General features: G+C 45.7%; 1 protein-coding gene across 2 annotated transcripts; it reads left to right on the top strand.

The window, feature by feature from the left end:
- Positions 1–833: 833 nt before the first annotated feature.
- LOC311516961 (GTPase IMAP family member 7-like) lies at positions 834–10,898 on the top strand. Of its 2 annotated transcripts, XM_084621398.1 has the most exons (4): positions 834–947; positions 2,097–2,351; positions 8,435–8,483; positions 9,243–10,898. In XM_084621398.1, exons 3-4 carry the CDS (start codon positions 8,450–8,452, stop codon positions 10,238–10,240), a joined length of 1,032 nt encoding a protein of 343 aa, XP_084477524.1. In that variant the 5' UTR covers positions 834–947; positions 2,097–2,351; positions 8,435–8,449; the 3' UTR covers positions 10,241–10,898. The 2 variants fall into 2 exon arrangements, with proteins under 2 accessions (XP_084477524.1, XP_084477525.1); XM_084621399.1 differs by lacking the exon at positions 2,097–2,351.
- The last annotated feature ends 2,115 nt before the right edge of the window (positions 10,899–13,013 follow it).

The raw sequence follows: 13,013 nt of genomic DNA, 5'->3' as shown, positions 1-13,013 counted from the left end.
TAGGTTGGATATTAGGAAAAGCTTTTTCACTAGGAGGGTGGTGAAACACTAGAATGCGTTACCTAGGGAGGTGGTGGAATCCCCTTCCTTAGAAGTTTTTAAGGTCAGTCTTGACAAAGCCCTGGCTGGGCTGATTTAGTTGGGGATTGGTCCTGCTCTGGGCAGGGGGTTGGACTAGATGACCTCCAGAGGTCCCTTCCAACTCTGATATTCTATGATTCTATGAAGCCAAATGCTTTCCATGATATATGGCTGTCTTAGCCAGTGCCGACTGCCTCTCATTCTCGTGTTTGTGCTCCAGCCTGCCGTCGAGATTTGGCTGCTCAAAGTCAGGGCACTCGAGTTTGGAGAAACATGAGCTCTCTGGCAGGTTAGAGCACACAGCTTGGAATAGCAGGTGGTAGTAGGGGTGCTCTGGGGATAAACACAGAGGTCCACCCTTAAGGTCAGGCATTGGGTGAGGAGAACCTAGAGTACTAAGTGCCAGAAACACTGGAACTGAGAAGTGGGTCAGTGATTTGGAGCTGTTCGGCTAAAGAAGATGGACGATCTTTATAAAAATAATGATTTCCCTGATCTATCCACTGACAGTGGGACGGAGGACTCTATTGGACAGTGGGATTATTTTTTGAATGCTTATGGGATGCTTTCTTCCTCTCTGAAACAGGGGCACATCGCTCAGTGTCTGTAAAACTCTCTGAGAGGCTTTCTGGCAAAGGCAATTGGCTGATTGCTAACCCCTCCTCCTTTCTCCCCACCCCCAGCACATACTCATAGTGAAACTGAACTTTTTTCTCTGACTGAGCTTATTCAACAGACGCCAGAAGAGAACATCCTCTTCCCCAATAAAACAGGAGCAGCCGCAGCTTGGAAGAGCAGTGGAGAAGTTGGCCAGATCTGCAGGAAGACCACACTGTTGTTCCTCAGGCTATGAAAGCAGCACACAGGTGTGTGTATGTGTATGGGGGAGGGCAAATTTGTTTTAAACTCCTGTGATATGTTTAAAGGAAAAAGGTTTGTGAAAATGCTGGAGTCAAAGGGAGAAAACCCAAGTAACAGGCTGCTATTCCTCTCTACGTTTAACCAGCAGAGAAGATAGCTCGACCATGCCTGCAGGCACAGCGATAGGCAGTGAGATGACAGCTTTTCTATATGAGGTTTCCAAATCTTTTCTAGACCAGATTAGATTCTGATGTCTCATAACCTGATTGAAACTACAGTTAATGTGGGGTTGCGTGTGTGTGTAATATCAGACCATATGCTAGTAACCTTCACATAAACACAGGAAACTTCCTGTCCCTCAGAGTCTGCAGGTCTCCAGTGTTCAGGCATGCTTCGGGGTGATTTAAAACCCTCCAGTTGTAAAGTCACAGCAGTTAGAGATGGAAAAGGCCTCGTGGATCATCCACTCTATCTCCCCATGAATGCAGAGTTGTTCCAGAAAGGACATTTATAGGAATTTTTTCAGTCTAGTTTTAAATGTCCCAAGTGGCAGGGTTCCCATCTCTTCCCTTGAGGAAAATAGTTTGCAGTCTAGTAAAATGCATCTCACGCTCAGGAAATTTTTCTTCAGGTCCAGCCTAAGTTTTCTCTTGGTGTAGCTTTATTCTGTTACTGCTGTTATACTCCCTTGTACCACCATAACTAATGTCTCTCCCTTCTTGGTGTTAAAACACTTAGATATTGCTAGACAGTTATTTTGTGCCCTTAGTTGTGATGCATCTTAGCCATACATGTGTAGCTCTTTTAATCTTCCCCAGTCCGTTCAGCCCTTGGATAATTTTTGCACTTCTGTGAACTCTCTTCATTTTGTCAATAGCTCTTTGGAAAGGTGGTGCCCAGAATTAAATGCAATATTGATGGTGCAGTATCAACAGAGCCATATATTAGGGTTATTATTCCTTGTTCTCTCATGTGATGCCTTTGTATCTGCAGCTCCCAAAAAAACCTGGCCTTGCTCCCCACTGTAGTTCCCCCCCACGTTTCTCTCTGTAGCAGTGCTTCCCAAGTTTCTCCTTTCTACTCAGTCAGTAGTTTGGATTATTTTCCAGAGATGCATTTTTTCAAGATGATTCTCATTTCTCATTTTCTGTTAGAATCTCTCTGGATCCCTGTCATAAATATAAAGGGAAGGGTACACACCTTTAAAATCCCTCCTGGCCAGAGGAAAAACCCTTTCACCTGTAAAGGGTTAAGAAGCTAGGATAACCTCGCTGGCACCTGACCAAAATGACCAATGAGGAGACAAGATACTTTCAAAAGCTGGGAAGAGGGAGAACATCAAAGGGGTCTGTGTCTGTCTGGGAGAGGCTTTTGCCGGGGATGGAACAAGAATGGAGTCTTAGAACTTAGTAAGTAATCTAGCTAGATATGCTTTAGATTATGATTTCTTTAAATGGCTGAGAAAAGAATTGTGCTGAATAGAATAACTATTTCTGTCTGTGTGTCTTTTTGTAACTTAAGATTTTGCCTAGAGGAATTCTCTATGTTTTGAATCTAATTACCCTGTAAGGTATTCACCATCCTGATTTTACAGAGGTGATCCTTTTCTTTTTACTGTTTCTTCTATTAAAAGTCTTCTTGTAAGGAAACTGAATGCTTTTTCATTGTTCTAAGATCCAAGGGCTTGGGTCTGTGGTCACCTATGCAAATTGGTGAGGATTTTTACCAAACCTTTCCAAGGAAGTGGGGTGCAAGTGTTGGGAGGATTTTGGGGGAAAGACGTTTCCAAACCACGTTTTCCCAGTAAGCCCAGATAAATGTTTGGTGGTGTCAGTGGAAGTCCAAGGGCAAAGGGTAAAATAGTTTGTATCTTGGGGAAGTTTTAACCTAAGCGGGTAAAAGTAAGCTTAGGAGGTTTTCATACAGGTCCCCACATCTGTACCCTAGAGTTCAGAGTGGGGAAGGAACCTTGACAATCCCTTTGTATTATTTCTCTCCTCACTGCTCTTCACAACTCCTCCAATAATGGGCTGGATGCAGCACAGCAGAAGTTTGGAGGGTTGCACAAAGAGGTGCAGGTAAAAGGCTGTTGAGCAGGATGGGTAGTTTAAGGGAATCCACTCTGGCAGTCACAAGAACGTTGCCTCCTGGCCACCAAGCGACTCTGGGCTACAGGCCGGAGTGAGCCCTAGGAAAATAACAAACACTAAGGGAGCTCAGCGGCGTGGAGGGGGAACACTCCTGCCGAGGACAGGGAGCTGAAGTATGGCCGAGGTTTCAGCAACACAAGCACCTTCTTTATGACACAACAGAGTCTCCTGTTACACAACACTTTAGCTAGGGGATGGTTTGGAGTGAGGAATGACTTGGCCTGGGGGACTGGGTTAAGCCACACACCCAGATAGGGGAATGTTGATATGGAGACAAGGATGGGCATCAAGAACACACACATGCCAGTCATGCCTGCTACAGGTATTTGAGCACTAACTGCAAACTTGAATCTCTGGTCAGCTCTGAGAGCTCCAGTGCACACGCTGACCATCTCAGCCGGGGGGCAGTCAGGGGGCGGGGCTGTAGGTAGGGGTTGGGGCAGTCAGGGGACAGGGAGTGGGGTGGGGGTTGGATGGGGCAAAGGTTCTAGGGGGGCGGTCAGGGGATGGGGGTTGGGGGGGCGGTTGGATAAGGGGCAGGGAGTCCTGGGGGGAAGTCGGGGGCTGGGCTGTGGATAGGGGTTGGGGCAGTCAGGGGACAGGGAATGGGGTGGGGGTTGGATAGGGTGAAGGTTCTAGGGGAGCAGTCAAGGGATGGGGGCTGGAGCTGGGGAGGGGTGGTTGGATAAGGGGCAGGGAGTCCCGGGGGGCAGTCAGGGGGCAGGGCTGTGGATAGAGGCTGGGGCAATCAGGGGATAGGGAGGGGGGTGGGTTGGGTAGGGGGTGGGGTCTGGGAGGGTCTCTGGAGGGAGTGGTCAGGGGACAGGGAGTAGGGTGGGTTGGATAGGGGCTGGGGTCCCGGGCGGTTAGGGTCAGGGGAGTCTCGGGAGGAGGTGGTCAGGGGACAAGGAGCAGGAGTGGTTTGGAGGTGTCGATGGTTCTGAGGAGGGTAGTCAGGGGGCGGGAAGTGGGTGGGGGTCGGATGGGGGCGGGGCCAGTCTGTTTAGGGAGGCACAGCCTTCCCTACCCGGTCCTCCGTACAATTTTGCAACCCCAACGTGGCCCTGGGGCGAAAAAGTTTGCCCACCCTTGGTGTAAAACACTGGGGTTCAGGCATGTAGGGCACTCTACTTGCCTAAGGAAAGGAGTACTTGTGGCACCTTAGAGACTAACCAATTTATTTGAGCATGAGCTTTCGTGAGCTACAGCTCACTTCATCGTTGCAGCCGATGAAGTGGGCTGTAGCTCACGAAAGCTTATGCTCAAATAAATTGGTTAGTCTCTAAGGTGCCACAAGTCCTCCTTTTCTTTTTGCAAATACAGATTAACACGGCTGCTACTCTGATACTTGCCTAAGGTGCGCCTCACCATCTACACTGCTAGTTACACCCATGCTAGCTGGGCATACAGTCTCTGTATGCTACCCACTGCCACAAGGGTGGACATAGCCTACGGGCTAGGCAGAGTCCTCTATGCTGAGCAGTAGTAAGTCTCAATTCCCCGGCTTGCCATCCCTTTCCTCTCCAGGTAGAAGGAGGAATGGGGTGTGGGGAGAGAGTCATAGAATCATAGAATATCAGGGTTGGAAGGGACCCCAGAAGGTCATCTAGTCCAACCCCCTGCTTGAAGCAGGACCAATTCCCAGTTAAATCATCCCAGCCAGGGCTTTGTCAAGCCTGACCTTAAAAACCTCTAAGGAAGGAGATTCTACCACCTCCCTAGGTAACGCATTCCATTGTTTCACCACCCTCATAGTGAAAAAGTTTTTCCTAATATCCAATCTAAACCTCCCCCACTGCAACTTGAGACCATTACTCCTTGTTCTGTCATCTGCTACCATTGAGAACTGTCTAGAGCCATCCTCTTTGGAACCCCCTTTCAGGTAGTTGAAAGCAGCTATCAAATCCCCCCTCATTCTTCTCTTCTGCAGGCTAAACAATGCCAGTTCCCTCAGCCTCTCCTCATAACTCATGTGTTCTAGACCCTGAATCATTTTTGTTGCCCTTCGCTGGACTCTCTCCAATTTATCCACATCCTTCTTGTAGTGTGGGGCCCAAAACTGGACACAGTACTCCAGATGAGGCCTCACCAATGTCGAATAGAGGGGAACGATCACGTCCCTCGATCTGCTTGCTATGCCCCTACTTATACATCCCAAAATGCCATTGGCCTTCTTGGCAACAAGGGCACACTGCTGACTCATATCCAGCTTCTCGTCCACTGTCACCCCTAGGTCCTTTTCCGCAGAACTGCTGCCTAGCCATTCGGCCCCTAGTCTGTAGCGGTGCATTGGATTCTTCCGTCCTAAGTGCAGGACCCTGCACTTATCCTTATTGAACCTCATCAGATTTCTTTTGGCCCAATCCTCCAATTTGTCTAGGTCCTTCTGTATCCTATCCCTCCCCTCCAGCGTATCTACCACTCCTCCCAGTTTAGTATCATCCGCAAATTTGCTGAGAGTGCAATCCACACCATCCTCCAGATCATTTATGAAGATATTGAACAAAACCGGCGCCAGGACCGACCCCTGGGGCACTCCACTTGACACCGGCTGCCAACTAGACATGGAGCCATTGATCACTACCCGTTGAGCCCGACAATCTAGCCAGCTTTCTACCCACCTTATAGTGCATTCATCCAGCCCATACTACCTTAACTTGCTGACAAGAATACTGTGGGAGACCGTGTCAAAAGCTTTGCTAAAGTCAAGAAACAATACATCCACTGCTTTCCCTTCATCCACAGAACCAGTAATCTCATCATAAAAGGCGATTAGATTAGTCAGGCATGACCTTCCCTTGGTGAATCCATGCTGGCTGTTCCTGATCACTTTCCTCTCATGCAAGTGCTTCAGGATTGATTCTTTGAGGACCTGCTCCATGATTTTTCCAGGGACTGAGGTGAGGTTGACTGGCCTGTAGTTCCCAGGATCCTCCTTCTTCCCTTTTTTAAAGATTGGCACTACATTAGCCTTTTTCCAGTCATCCGGGACTTCCCCGGTTCGCCACGAGTTTTCAAAGATAATGGCCAATGGCTCTGCAATCACAGCCGCCAATTCCTTCAGCACTCTCGGATGCAACTCGTCCGGCCCCATGGACTTGTGCATGTCCAGCTTTTCTAAATAGTCCCTAACCACCTCTATCTCCACAGAGGGCTGGCCATCTCTTCCCCATTTTGTGATGCCCAGCGCAGCAGTCTTGGAGCTGACCTTGTTCGTGAAGACAGAGGCAAAAAAAAGCATTGAGTACATTAGCTTTTTCCACATCCTCTGTCACTAGGTTGCCTCCCTCATTCATTAAGGGGCCCACACTTTCCTTGGCTTTCTTCTTGTTGCCAACATACCTGAAGAAACCCTTCTTGTCAATATGGCCAAGACTGAGGAGTTCAAAAATCACAAGCCGGACCCCCTAAACTTCTGACGTTGGCTTAAATTTCGTGAGACTTTAAAAAGTGAGATATTGTTTTCTTGCCTGTCTCCTTATTTATTTATTTACCATTGTCCGTGTTTGTTTCAGGCTGAACATTGAATTGTAAGCAGTGTTGCCAACTTTTATGATTTGATCATGACTCTCATGGTAATTGGTGTTTTTCCTAAAGCTTCAGCTCATGGAGTCTTGTGAATACATCTGACTCTCAGTTTCTTATTAAGTTTCTAGCCCTCATAGTTGGAGAGAAAAGCTTGCAAATGTGAGGAGATTGTACCCTAAAGGCTCAAAAACCAGAAGGCAACTAAAAATAACCCCAAATTTATTAGTTGTAAAAATCCTGAGATTCTTAAGCCAATCTTGTGGGTTTTCTGTCTTACTCAGGATTTTTGAATGGTTAGGTTTGTGATATCATATAAATTGGCTCCTGCCCTCTGATGGGAGGGCATAAAATGGTGCTGAGCTGAGGCCACCCCTGCCCCCATCATTCCCCTAGACTCAGATGTGTGCAGAGGAGACAGCCCTCCCTCTGGGGTAAGGAGCACTTGGATCTAGGTGGTGCCTCCCCTTCCCTTTGCTAGTCGGTTCGTAGGGTAGTGATCAATGGCTCCATATCTAGTTGGCAGCCAGTATCAAGCGGAGTGCCCCAAGGGTTGGTCCTGGGGCTGTTTTGTTCAATATCTTCATTAATGATCTGGAGGATGGCATGGATTGCACCCTCAGCAAGTTTGCAGAGGACAGTAAACTGGGAGGAGAGGTAGATACGCTGGAGAGTAGGGATAGGATACAGAGGGACCTAGACAAATTAGAGGATTGGGCCAAAAGAAATCTGATGAGGTTCAACAAGGACAAGTGCAGAGTCCTGCACTTAGGAAGGAAGAATCCCATGCACTGCTACAGACTAGGGACCGAATGGCTAGGCAGCAGTTCTGCAGAAAAGGACCTAGGGGTTACAGTGGACAAGAAGCTGGATATTAGTCAACAGTGTGCCCTTGTTGCCAAGAAGGCCAATGGCATTTTGGGCTGTACAAGTAGGAGCATTGCCAGCAGTTCGAGGGATGTGATCATTTCCCTCTATTCGGCATTGGTGAGGCCTCATCTGGAGTACTGTGTCCAGTTTTGGGCCCCACACTACAAGAAGGATGTGGATAAATTGGAGAGAGTCCAGCGAAGGGCAACAAAAATGATGAGGGGACTGGAACACATGACTTATGAGGAGAGGCTGAGGGAACTGGGATTGTTTAGTCTGTAGAAGAGAAGAATGAGGGGGGATTTGATAGCTGCTTTCAACTACCTAAAAGGGGGTTCCAAAGAGGATGGATCTAGACTGTTCTCAGTGGTAGAAGATGACAGGACAAGGAGTAATGGTCTCAAGTTGCAGTGGGGGAGGTTTAGATTGGATGTTAGGAAAAACTTTTTCACTAGGAGGGTGGTGAAGCACTGGAATGGGTTACCTAGGGAGGTGGTAGAATCTCCTTCCTTAGAGGTTTCTAAGGTCAGGCTTGAGAAAGCCCTGGCTGGGATGATTTAGTTGGGGATTGGTCCTGCTTTGAGCAAGGGGTTGGACTAGATGACCTCCTGAGGTCCCTTCCAACCCTGATATTCTATGATTCTATGAATTAAATATGCCTATAAAAATTCAGGTGCTAAATTAGAGGCCAGTATTCAAAATCAGGTCCAGATTTTCTTCACAATTTTTAGTAAAGGGTCTTCAAAATGTGTCATTCACATTTAGCTTCTTTTGCATTTAATTTTCTGCCATAATCCTTTCCAGTTGAAAGACAGAGGGGTGACTTCATATATGACACAAAAGTATTCATAGATGGTTGTTGAAGTTTCTCTTTTATCTGAATATCTGTAGTACGTTCTTCTGTGTGAAGGCTCTTCTAGGTTTTAAATAAAATTGTTTTTCAACAGATATTTCAAGTAAAAATGGAAAGCTGGATACAGAAAGAACAAACCGATGGTAAGGAAATAACAGTTGGGACTCTATCCTGTCCCTTCTTTGCCCTTAATTAATATAAGTATAAATACTTAAAGGTTTATTGTCTGTAGGTGAGCTCCTTCCCATTTGAGATTAATGTTCTGCACTGAGTGTTGATGGAAATATCGTAAATAAGGGTAAGAACCCCCGAGGAACAAGGTCAGAAGTGTAGCAGGGGCTCATGACAAAAGAGGTTTTAAAATGGGTTTTTATAGTTGGCGACTTTTTATAATCATTACTGCCCATGAGTATAAAGGCTGAAGAGCCAAGGACAGTGCATGCAGCCACTCTGAAAGATATTCCCTCCTAACCCAGACTGTCAGTGCACCACATTCCTGACCTGCCAGGAACACTACTCTTCCAATCCTGTGTCTCCCAAGTGTAGAGATGGCCCAGACTGCTTGGTCTTCTGGGATGTGGACCAGTGTCCACGAGTGACTCTGAGGCCAGTAAACCAATGATCACTAGTTCTGAAGCTAAACCCTCAGAGGTGAGAAGTTAGTGCCCATAGATCCTGATCCAACTCTTAGTGAAGTCAGTGGAAAGATTCCCAATGTGGAGTGACTTGAATGGGAGCTGGATCAGGCCATCAATTACTGTGCCATTCAGTTCTAAAGTGAAAACGTCTTAACCTTTGCACATTCAAATGTCTATAGTTGTATAGGCAGAAATCCTCAAAGCTACCCATCTCTACTTGGTTTTCTTTGTAATGTCATGAATATCTCACACGTGTTCCAACAGCCCCAGGGGATGTCGGCCGCTACACTGGGGAATCAGAACTGAGAATCATCCTTGTAGGTAAAACTGGAGCTGGGAAAAGTGCAACAGGAAACACCATCCTTGGCAAGAAAGTGTTTGAGTCCAAACTCTCACCAAAGTCTGTAACTGCAAACTGCAGTAAGGGGGCAAGAATCTGGAATGAGAGGAATGTGGTGGTGGTTGATACTCCTGGCATTTTTGACACGCATGTACCAGTGGAAGAAACTTGTCGAGAGATCAGTCGCTGTATTGTAGCCTCCTCCCCAGGGCCCCATGCCATCGTTCTAGTGGTGCCACTGAGCCGTTACACTGAGGAGGAAAAAAAAGCAGTCAAACGAATACAAGATATTTTTGGAGCTGAGTCCATGAGGTACGTGATCCTGTTATTCACTCGGAAAGATGATTTAGATGGTACCGAATTAGAAGAGTTCATAAAAGACTCTGATGTCCAAGGCCTTTGTGAGCTGGTAGGAAAATTTGGAAAACGATACTGTGCATTCAACAACAGAACAACCGGAGAAGAACGGGATGCCCAGGTTAATGAGCTGCTGGAGATGGTAGATAAGATGGTGCAGGAGAACGGAGGCACATATCACACGAATGAGATGTATAACTATGCTGAGAAGAAGCTTCAAGAGAAAACAGAGGAGCTGAAAAAAGCCTATGCAGAGCAGCTGGAAAGAGAAACAGAGAAAATAAAACGTGATTATGAGAAGCAAATAAAACAACTCAAGGAAGAATTAAAAATAAGGGATGAAGAACAAAAGCAGTATCAAGATGAAAAGGAGAGGATAATGTGGGAGAAAGACATGGCAGAAAAGGAGATGGTTTTGCAACAACAAAAATTGAGACTTTTAGGAGAAAAAGAGAGAGATTATGCTGCAAAACAAGCAGGAGCCAGGGAAGAAGCTGAAAGTGATATAATATGGAAAATGCTTTTGGATGCATTTAAATTTGCTTTTGCAGTAATTATGTGTTAGTTTAATGATGACTGAGCTACATTTATCTTCTTTATCCTGTTATTCTGAGTCTATAAAAGTCACAAATGAAGTTTCACTGCTTGTTACACGTACGGACCCCAACATTCTGCATTTTAGGACCAAATTCATCCCTGGTGTAGCTCCACTGAAGCCAGTAGAGCTACACAAGGAATGAAATGGGCCCTTAATTGCTAAGATACTTTCTCCCTTGTGCTAGTGAATCTATCACATGCTTTGATAATCTGTTCCAAAGGCTAATTGCTATCACCGTTATAATGCATGAATTCAATGTGTGCAATGTAATTACATGACTTAGTATAAACATGAACAATATACATACATGGTAGAAGCAATATATATTGCCATGTACGCATCTGCTATGCACTATGCACTGCTGGGCTCCTGCTCCAGGAACACTTCAGGAAGCTAATAAAGAAATAGTTGACTTGTAGATTCCTTGGTAGATAAACAGAAAATTTGGGAAATAGAAACAGGAGACCCAGTCTGAGAATCATACAGGTGAAGAACAGCCTGGAAAGGAATTACCACAGTTTTTGTACATTAGTTTCTAATCATGAAGGAGAATGAGGAAGAGGAATGGAATGGAATGGAAAGGAAAAGACACTGTGACTTTAGTTATAACCTTTACAAGATTCCAAGAAAGAGAATTTGTGCTGGGAGAAACTATAAACAGGTAAACCGCTATTCCAAGGTGAGCAGATATGTGTTTGCTTAGACCAGAACCTAGTGCAAGTGCAGAGTGGAATAAATATAGACGCCTGCTTACCAGAAAGGGACTTAATCCAAGGGTGTGGTACCCTGCAAAAGTCATTCCTTAGTATGATGGGAGAAAGAGTTTCTTCACTACTCCACAAGACCTGAAGCAGTTTTTTGGCAGCCCATCCAGCATGAGAGGCTCAGAGTGAGGCTATGTCTATATTATGAGCTGGGGTGTGATTCCCAGCTTGCGTAGACGTACTCGCGCTAGCTCTCCTTGAGCTAACACACTAAAAATAGTACTGTAGCCATGTCAGCATGAGCAGCGGCATACGCTAGCCTCCCTGAGTATAAACCCGCCTGAACCCCGCTGGGGTGCACTCAGGGTGGCTAGCCTGTCCCGCTGCTGCTGCCCATGCAGTCGTGACTATTTTGAGCACGCTAGCTGCACGAGAGCTAGCATGAGTCTGCCAGTGCAAACTGGGAATCACACCCCTAGCTCCGCAGGTTAGACATAGCCCAAGACTCCCTCTCCAGTGCTGGGCCCCGGGGGAAGGCAGAGCACAGTGTGAACTCCCCTTACATACATTCCTTTAGACATGAGTGCCTGGGACTCATTGTTTTCCCTCACTATTATTACAGGTGGTGGTTGGTTGACTCCAATTTGCATAATGTATTTATATGGAAATACTTGAGAAGGCTTTGTTAGTTTGTTTTTTAAAGCAGAAAAAATGGAAAGCTGTTACTCTTTTCTGCAGTGAAGTACTCAATAGTATAAAATTGAATCATTTCAATCAGAGTAAATTTAAATTCATTTATAGGTTTTGTTCCCTTTTTTAAAAATTCCTGTGAAAATCGCATTGTAGGTTTCATGTTTTTGTCTCGCCGTATCTCCAGATCAAATTTGCTCACTCTAGGTATTTTTTTCCATTGTTAGTACTGCAAACCCAACCTGGGAACTGAAAGTTAAACCTGATTCTTTCTGATTTATCTTTCACTAGTCAATTAAGGAGTTAGATAACAATTCAGCTGTATTACTTACTATTGCAAAATTGGGCTAGGTAGGAGTGCCAAGGGTTTAGTTAGCTTACTATGTGACATCTGTGTGCATTCTATGCAAGGTTTTGTGGTGAGGTTTGTGAGTAATAGACATCTAGAACTGAAGGTGCAGAAATAATTGCTTTTGATTTTATTTTTATTTTTCATGCTGTTTTTCCTTTGCCAAAGCACGTACCATCCTACAAAGCATGTTTTTGTACTTGTGAAATGTGTTTACTGCCACCTGTTACCGCAAAGTAAAGATGTACATACATTTGGTTGTGTATACAGACTGCTTCTAGTGATACGTTGACACTGGCTGGGATCTAGATGCAAATGGTGATATAGATGGTCCCTGCTGCTTTCATACTTTGCTGATAACAATAAATGTTTTGCTATTATTAAAATCATGTCTGGGTTTGCTGATGTTAAAACTGTCTCCAAAGATTAAGTGCAGGTATTCCCTAGACCTTTCGCATGAAGGGTCTAGGGCATGAAGAGAGGGATGGTGCGAGGAGTCTAACTGCCCCACATCTGCTGTTCAAGGCCCAGGCACAATGGCAGTCCCTTTACATGCGAAGCATAGACACTTCTTTCTAGAGCCACTCAGTCACTACAAAGCAGACAGAGAGAAGGGAGAGCCTAGCCCCGTACACCTCCTCACCAACCCAACTACCTAACTGGGGATACAAGAGATAGCAGGCATTAGCATCGAAAGAGATGGTACAGTGTGTACATTCCCCCTGCACCCAAGACAGTTGGAGGAACAATCCCTCCTAGAGTCCTTCCTGCAGCCAGGTGGCTCAGCATCATTATCCTGGTAAATGTCAAAGTGACCGTTGGGTGAGATAAGAGATTGATGCATGGGTGGGTAAGAAACTGGGAGAAAGGGGAGAAGGTTATGCTGAAAGGTGAACTATTGGACTGGAAGGAGGTCACTAGTGGAGTTCCTCAAGGATCAGTCTTGGCACAAATCAGTCAATGTTTTTATTAATGAGCTTAGCACAAAAAGTAGGAG

This window comes from Lepidochelys olivacea (assembly GCF_965140295.1).
Source record: "Lepidochelys olivacea isolate rLepOli2 genome assembly, chromosome: 2".
NCBI lineage: Eukaryota > Metazoa > Chordata > Testudines > Cheloniidae > Lepidochelys > Lepidochelys olivacea.
This window is presented reverse-complemented; position numbering and strand designations above follow the sequence as displayed.